The 8,442-nt window shown below is 37.8% G+C and overlaps 1 protein-coding gene across 1 annotated transcript; it reads left to right on the forward strand.

The window, feature by feature from the left end:
• Positions 1 to 3,045: 3,045 nt before the first annotated feature.
• LOC136822974 (uncharacterized) lies at positions 3,046 to 3,933 on the forward strand. The gene has a single exon (XM_067079272.1). The coding sequence runs from the start codon at positions 3,046 to 3,048 to the stop codon at positions 3,931 to 3,933; it is 888 nt and encodes a 295-aa protein (XP_066935373.1).
• The last annotated feature ends 4,509 nt before the right edge of the window (positions 3,934 to 8,442 follow it).

An 8,442-nucleotide genomic window follows, 5' to 3' on the forward strand; every position in this document is an offset into this window, starting at 1 on the left:
TAAAGAGGACGGGACCCAATATGCTCCCTTGCGGCACACCATTAGTGACAGTTAAGACGGGTGATCTCTTATCATCAATTTGTAGTACTGTTGTCGACTGCTGAGGTAGTTTGCAAGAATACGTAAGGACTTTCTTCGAGAAGTGGAGTGAATGAAGCTTTTTTATCAGAGTTTCAAAGTCAACGGTGTCAAATGCTTTCGAGAAATCGGCAAGAACAGCAAGTGTGATCTCTCCGTGGTGCATAGCTTTCAGAATGTCATTTTTGATTTTAATACATGTGGTTACAGTGCAATGGCCCTTACGAAAGCCAGATTGGTATTGTGACAAGAGTTCCTGGTGTTCAAGAAGTTTGTCATTTGTATCATGATGAGTTTCTCGTATACTTTTGATAGAATGGGTAAAATCGATATTGGACGATAATCACTTGGCTCATTCGGTGATTCAATTTTAGGAATTGGGCTGATTTTTGATATTTTCCATTGACTTGGGAAGATCGATTGTTGAATAGAGGTGTTAATGATATGACATATCGGACTGCAGATTTCATCTGTGGACAGTTTTATGTATTTTGATGGCATTTGGTCGTGACCGGTTGAGCAATCGTCCCGAAGATTTCTAATGGCTTTACGAACATCAGCGTAGGAGACTTGGGCAATGGTGAACGCGTCATCAAATTCAGGTAGATCGTCAATGAGTTGGTGAAGGAGCTGCTCTGGTTTCGGTTGTGAATTAAGTAGTCTCCCAGCAGTTGTGTTGAAGTGTTGGTTGAGGGTGTCAGGCTCAGCGTGGATCTTTTGAGGATTCGGCTTGAGGATACGAGGGATGGTAGACCACACCTCTTTCGGTCGTTTAGAGGATAGGGCACGGGACGGAAGAAAGAAGATTTGGTTACACGAATGAGAGTCTTTAGTTCATTACGAGCTTTACGGTAGAGGTTCCAGTCTCCCTCTTCGGCATCGGGGAATGGCACTTAGCGCGGGGTAATCTCTTTCTCTTTGTTTCTCGCCGATATTGAGATCTTTCAACCATGGAGCTGGCGGACGTGTAATTTCTGGCTTTCAAAGTGGTGCATGTCGGCTAAGACAGCTAGTAAACAGTTCATTGAATATGTCTAGCTGTTCCTCGGCGGAGTCGAAGACGTAAACTAAATTGAATGGTACTTGTGCGATATCGTTTTTAAACGCATGTATATCGAAGTTTTTTTCATTACGTATGTATTTAAACCTTGGTTCGAATCTTGGTTTCCTGAGGTTGCAGATGACGAAAGGTGCATCATGATCACTCATTTCGCAACAGGGTATCACGTGTTCGCCGACGACTTTCGGAAACGAGGTGATGATATGGGTCAATGCCAGGTTTTTTTCCTTTCCGGTGGGTTTCTTCACTTGTTGACGTAAACCGAGACGATCTAGGGTATCTTTATATTCGTTAGCAACGTTGTAGTTCTCTTTCAGAAGATCGATATTTGTGTCACCAGTGATCACAATTGGATCAGACCAGATGGTGTGAACGTATGATATCAATATTTCGAATTTTTGAAGCCAGGCGCGTTTGTCGACATCTTCGGAACTTGGTTGATAGAAGACGGCTATAAGAAAGGGACTTTTCTTTCCCTTCACTTCAAACCACTGGTGTTCGATCGTTGTGTCCTTCTTATCAATGTCAGTTCTTGGGCGATGTTTGATGCCGTCTTTAAAGTAGGCTCCAACACCACCCCCACGTTTACCATTTCTGTTATTGTACTTGAAAGGATGATAACCGGAGAAGTTGAGTTGTCTGATCAGTGCAGGATTGTCAACGAGCCATGTCTCAGAGATTGTTAGAATATCAAATTTGTGTTTTAGCAGCATGGCTTCAAGTTGGGCAGTCTTATTTTTAATAGATTGTATGTTAAGATGCGCTATGCTGTAGTTGTTTCGGTTGGCGTTAAGAAGGTCCAGCTGGATTTGGGTATTTTGTTGCTCAGGGATGGTATTGACGGTTGAAGAGTCGAATAGTAAAAAGTCTATGTCAGCATTGTTGAATGGTAATTCGGTAAGCAGACAGTCGTGACATGTCCATAAGTTGCGTTTCTCTGTGAAGTTTTTGACAGTTTTATAGATACATTTTACGTGAGTCGAGTTGTACCTACAGTTTACAACTACCATTGTGTGACGGAGATCAAGCCTTGGTTTCCGGCATCTGTATCAAGTCGATCACAGCAACATTTCCTCATTACCCATTGGATCAAGTCATGGAGGATATTCAGCAATCATTCAGCTCAAGTGGCATATCAGATGTCACACTTCCTAAACCAGCTCACGTCGTTGGAGGAGACACTCACCTGATGTTAGGTGTCAAGTATTTACGTTATCATCCCAAGCTCATTTACCAGCTACCATCCGGACTTGGTATCTATCAATCCGCATTCAAAAACGCCGATGGAGGACGTGGAGTGATCGGAGGCCCACATCACATCTTCACAAAGATACACCAATCATTCTTCAGTCATAAACCAGATGTTGAGTTTCTTCCAATCACCAATACCTCATCGCAAGAGGAGGAGTCCAAGTCGACCCAGATGTCAAGATGCTATCCTTACTCAGCAAAGACAAGCGTTTCGAGCTCTCAGAATCAACAGGATCAGAGATTACATATAGATGCATCAAGTGCAGATCCTGCTCGACCTGCAAAAGTTCCGACCATCAACAAGATATCAATCAGGAGGAAGCAGAGCAGGAGCTATCAGGAATCAGTCAAACTCGACCTCAATACCAACACTGTGACAGCAACCTTACCCTTGCTTCAGGATCCAAGCATCAGACTCAGCCCAAACAAGGACATTGCTATGAAAGTGTACCAGCAGCAAATTAAGAAGTTAAACAAAATGGAGAATCAACAAGACAAGCATGACATCATTGCGTCAGAGAAGAAACTTCAAGATCTGGGTTTGTTGATTTATGTTCATAATCTACCAGCTGACCAACAACAGATGCTCAAATCCAGTACCGTCCAAAACTTCATACCCTGGCGAGCAGTGTGAAGTTATCATCACTCAGCACTCCATGTCGCATTGTTTTGATGCGTCACAACCAACCCAATCAGGATTCAGTCTCAACGATTTGCTAGCCAAGGGAACAAACAATTTGAACAAACTTCAGGAGATGATGATCAGATGGTCCATCCATGAAATTGGTTTACACAGTGACGTCAGTAAAATGTACAACACTGTTAAGCTCGACCCAACGCATTGGACGTTGCAACGCTACATATGGCAAGATGAACTCAATCCATCAATGATTCCCAGAGAGAAAATAATCAAGACACTGATCTACGGGATACGTTCCAGCGGCAACCAGGCTGAACGTGGATTGCGTCAAGTTTCCGAAACCTTCAAAGATCAATATCCAGCTGCCAATCGAATTCTTCAGGAGGATGTGTACGTCGACGACTGTATTTCTGGCGACATCAACACAGAGGAAGCATGCAAACGAGCAGACGAGCTAGAAGTTATCACATCCAAAGGAGGCTTCAAGCTGAAAGGAATCACCCTATCAGGTGCAGATCCACCATCACACCTTACTGACGATGGAGTATCAGTGGCAGTCGGTGGTATGAAATGGTACTCAAAGTCTGATAAAGTTTCGATCTCAATCTCAGAACTGAACTTCTCACCCAAGAGAAGAGGAAAGAAATGTTCAGCTGCAACCAATATCATCCCAGAAGTACTCACACGTCGCCACTGTGCATCAAAGGTGGCTGAAGTTTTCGACATTACTGGTAAGCTATCACCACTTATCGCTGCTATGAAACTCGATCTACGAGAGTTATCCAATCTTCAATTGACTTGGGAAGATACCATACCAGATAGCCTACGACCAATTTGGATATCACATTTCGAGATGATGCAAGAACTTGGAAACATCAAATTCAAACGTGCCATCATTCTTTGATATTGCTAAGTGAAGGTGAGGGCCACATTTTTAAAATTTAGCTGGGGCTATTATCCTAAGCCCCCTGAAAAAATGCTGGGGGCTGGACCCCGCTGCATTCTATGTTTTCATAATCTTTACCCTCACCCCACAAAAAAGCGTTTTCTTGGTTTTTTAGCAAAATATTGATGTGAAAATTCTCTATGACTCGCAAAATACCATTGAAAATCGCAAAAATTAGTTTTGCGAAAATTACTTCCCTTTAAGGTAACAAATTAAAAATTTTGAGTTTTTACTTTATTTTCCCCCTAAAATTCCTTAAAATTAGTATAAAAAATAACTCAAAGACAGATTTGATGCTAAAATGTTGGAGATATTAGCATTTTGGTTGTGTTTTTCGATGGTTTTGCAGGTTCCAAGCTATTTTGCAAGACTTTTTGTATTTTTATGGAAAATTTTAATTCCTTATCTCTCTAGAGACCTGTGTGCTTATTTTTGGCGCATGCAGTATTTAAAGAAGAATCGCCTCAAAAATGTGTTTTCTAATGAAAAAAGCATAAAACTGACTTTTAACCCGTCAACGGGGTTACTTTAATAAGCATGGTACCCCAATTGGTGCACCAATTGGGGTACTTATTGGGGTACCCATTTAATTTACTGACCAGAATGTAGAATGTAGAATGATATAATACATTATAATAATAATATGTGATACAAATAATATAATGTGTTTGTAATACAATATATGTTCGTTTGCTTTAAAACACGTGTTTGAGAGAATCAAAGACTACTTTCTACTGTCAATTCATATCCAATTATATTTCCTGCATCATATTGAGTATAAACGTAATTCTCAATCAAAGTGACTATTGTATTTTATGATGTCATCAAAAATTTTGGTAGAAAGTGTCAATTTATGATGAAAAATGACATTGTTTTTCTTGCTCTCACAGCTACCTCTACAAGTTCTCCAAGGCTAAAATGACTGTCAATTTGTATCCTTAATTGTACAATGAGCATCACTTTCAGTATAATAAATCTTTTTGGAGGAATTTGACTTACGATTATTATATTTCAATATTTTGTCAATATTTTTACAAGAAAGTGTCATTTTTTGTCAGCATTCTGACCTGTTCTGACATGTAGAAAGAAGGAGTTACTAATATGTTACTAGCCAATTAAAATTCTCAAGCCATAATATGATGTTGGTTACTGGATTTGAAACCTTTGAGACTCACAGAACTACTAACTTTACTCTTATTCTGGTCTGTAAATTTTTCAAGTAGGAAAGGAGAAAAGCAAGATGGCGGCTGATTCAGGTAAAAAGTAGCAGATTTTCACTACCTTTCAGGAAACGGCTACTGTGACAAAAGTTTTGTGACAATCTTAAATCTAACCTTATTAAATAACCAATGGAAGGTTGTAGCACTATCTTATAATGAAATTAAGTGTCAATTAACAAAATTAAGGCCAGAAAGTGGTACCCCAATAATTACCCCAATTGGTGCACCAATATGGGTACCATGCTTTTTAAAGTGACCCCCTTTAACGCCATAGAAAGCAGATTCGAATTCATGTGCGCATGTAATAAATAGGTGGCTTTGACCCGTTATTTTGAGTTTTCTTTTGTTTTCATACAATGTCAGGATTATTAATTAAGCATCATTGATTAAAGTATTTACTAAATATTTATTAAACAAATTTACCAATAATATTCTCTACGTCTATTTTAGGTTATGACAAATGGTCTGGAAAGTGTGTCTCAAGCTGACATTTCTTTTTATCTATCATCTGCTGGAATCAATATGGTTTTGAATGTAAGATTATTTTTTTTTACTATTGACCTTAAAGCTAGGGAAAGCTCGTAAAATACCATACCCAGTTAACTTAATCTAACAGGGGTCTTATTTTTGCCCGGCGAATGGCAAATTTCGCCGGCCCAAAGACTCGAAAAAAATTGAATTCGCAGGCCGATGAAGTTTTACCAAGAAGATAGAATAAGGCTGGACTAAAAAAATGTTGGTTTGCTGTCACCCGACCGACCCTAACTCGAAACCTGCCGACCCAAAAAAATTATATTTGCCATTTCAAAGAAGAAAATTTTTTTCTTCAAAAATTTATCGGTCAACGTCCGATTGAAAAAGTTGTTTTATCCACACAAAATTATTTCAGTCGGTCATGGTATCTATGCAGTCAGATGCAGTACGATTCGTCTCTTTTCTTTTTAGGTCAATGTCTCCTCTAGTGCTTATTTTTTAAATTACTTTCTAACTTTTTTTCGCGTAACTTTTTTCGCTAATTTCTTTGTTAATATCTAACCTTGTTCCATCGTAGCTTTGTTTTCTTGTTTCTGTGTTATTTTGTTCTTTAGTTTGTTTGTTACTTTTTAGCTTTGTTTCTCCGTAACTTTATTCTCTAGTTTGTTCATTTACTTTCTAACCTCGTTTCTTTGTAACTTTGTTCTCTAGTTTATTTGTTGCTTTCTAACTCGTTCCTCTGTAGCTTTGTTTCTCCGTAACTTTATTCTCTAGTTTGTTTGTTTACTTTTTAACCTCGTTTCGTTGTAACTTTCTTCTCTAGTTTATTTGTTGCTTTCTAACTCCTTCCTTCGTAACTTTGTTCCTCCATAACTTTGTTCTCGAGTTTCTTCCTTAATTCCTAGCCAATGTTTTTCCATAGCTTTGTTTATCCGTAACTTTGTTCTCTAGTTTTTTCCTTAATTCTTTACCAATGTTTTTCCCTAACTTTGTTTTCTAGTTTATTCGTTGCTTTCTGGCTTTGTTTCTCCGTAACTTTGTTCTCTGTTTGTTCGGTACTTTTTGACTTTATTCCTTCATAACTTTCTAACTTTTCTAACTTCGTATTTTCTTAGTTTTTTCTAGCTTTGACTCTAGAAGTTTCACTCATAAAAATCGAATATCTCAAACAACCCTCTTCCATGGACAAAAATTTCATAAACCACCAAAATAATTTTTTTTTCCGACCAACCGACCCACCTACCTAAATCTAGGGTCGGGTGACGGCAAACCAACATTTTTTTAAGTCCAGCCTAAGTATGTTCCCAAACTGTTTATGTTGGGAAATTTCAAAAAATTGCCTGCGGCGCTATACTGTTTCAACATTTACAGTATTCCACTGTCTCTTGTTTCTATTGCATTTCTGCTGACCATTTGCTGAATTTTTTGCACTATTTTTTTCTGCTTGCGTGAACCCTAAGAATTTGATTGTTTCTCAAATTTTATAAGAATAAAATTTGTAAATTTTTTGAAGCCTTTAGATGTTCTTAATCTTTTGAGTTTTAAGCCTATAAATGTTTTTAACATGCTCTTATTTTTTTGGTAATTTATGGGTATTTTGGTGCAATTTCCTAGAGAAATTGCATGTTTCAGAGTCTGTCAAGCCGTAAAATGTTCTTAACATGTTCTTAGATTTTTAGCCTTGAAGCCTTATGTTCTTATATACTTTGTTCTTATAGAGAAAAAAACGTGTAGTAGAGGGGGGGCTAAACAAGTTGGCCAGAATACCCCCAAAACGGGCAATTCTGTATGGCGCTTCAGATGGTTTTCAATTCTAAATTTGAAGGTAAAATATCGTTTTATTGCATCAAAACGGTTCCAATATGACCCTTGGTGACTTGATTAACTTCTGGAAAGTTTTGGGGTCTGGTACTGGTATGGACCAGGTTGGCCGGAATACTAAAAATCCGTAAACCGATATATACCATTTTCTGCCTATTTTACCTAATTTTTGACAATGGAATTCGGGTTGAAACACTAAAAACATCCCACTGCATAGTCTACTAACTAATTTAATGGCTGAGGTACATCAAAGGTTTGGACCAAGTTGTCAATAATCTAAAATAGTGAAAAACTTAGTAAAATCAATAAAATTGCTGAAATACACCATTTTCTGCCCATTTTACCTACTTTTTGACAATTGGATTGAGGTAGAAACACTGTAAAACATATCGTGTACTTTATTCAGTAATTTGATACCTTGGGTACTTAAAAGATATGCACCAAGCTGTAAATAATACTAAAATTGCAAAAATAAGGTAAATTCTATAATAGTTTTGTTATATGTTATGTACCAATTCCTGCCAATTTTGCATACTTGGTCCAAACCTTTGATGTACCCAAGACACCAAATTATTGATTTAAGTACCCAATGTAATGTTTTACAGTGTTTCTACCTCAATTCAATTGTCAAAAAGTAGGTGAAATGGGCAAAAAATGGTATATTTCAGCAATTTTATTGATTTCACTATATTTTTCGCTGTTTTAGAATAATTGACAACTTGGTGCATACCTTTGATGTACCTCAGCCATTAAATTTGTCAGTAGACTATGCAGTGGGATGTTCTTAGTGTTTCAACCCAAATTCCATTGTCAAAAAGTAGGTAAAATAGGCAGAAAATGGTACATATGGATTTATGGATTTATGGATTTTTAGTATTCTGGCCAACCTGGTCCATACCAGTACCAGACCCCAAAACTTTCCAGAAGTTAATTAAGCCACCAAGGGTCATAT

The sequence above is a fragment of the Clytia hemisphaerica genome, unplaced genomic scaffold, assembly GCF_902728285.1.
Source record: "Clytia hemisphaerica strain Z4C2 unplaced genomic scaffold, Clytia hemisphaerica genome assembly, whole genome shotgun sequence".
Classification (NCBI taxonomy): domain Eukaryota; kingdom Metazoa; phylum Cnidaria; class Hydrozoa; order Leptothecata; family Clytiidae; genus Clytia; species Clytia hemisphaerica.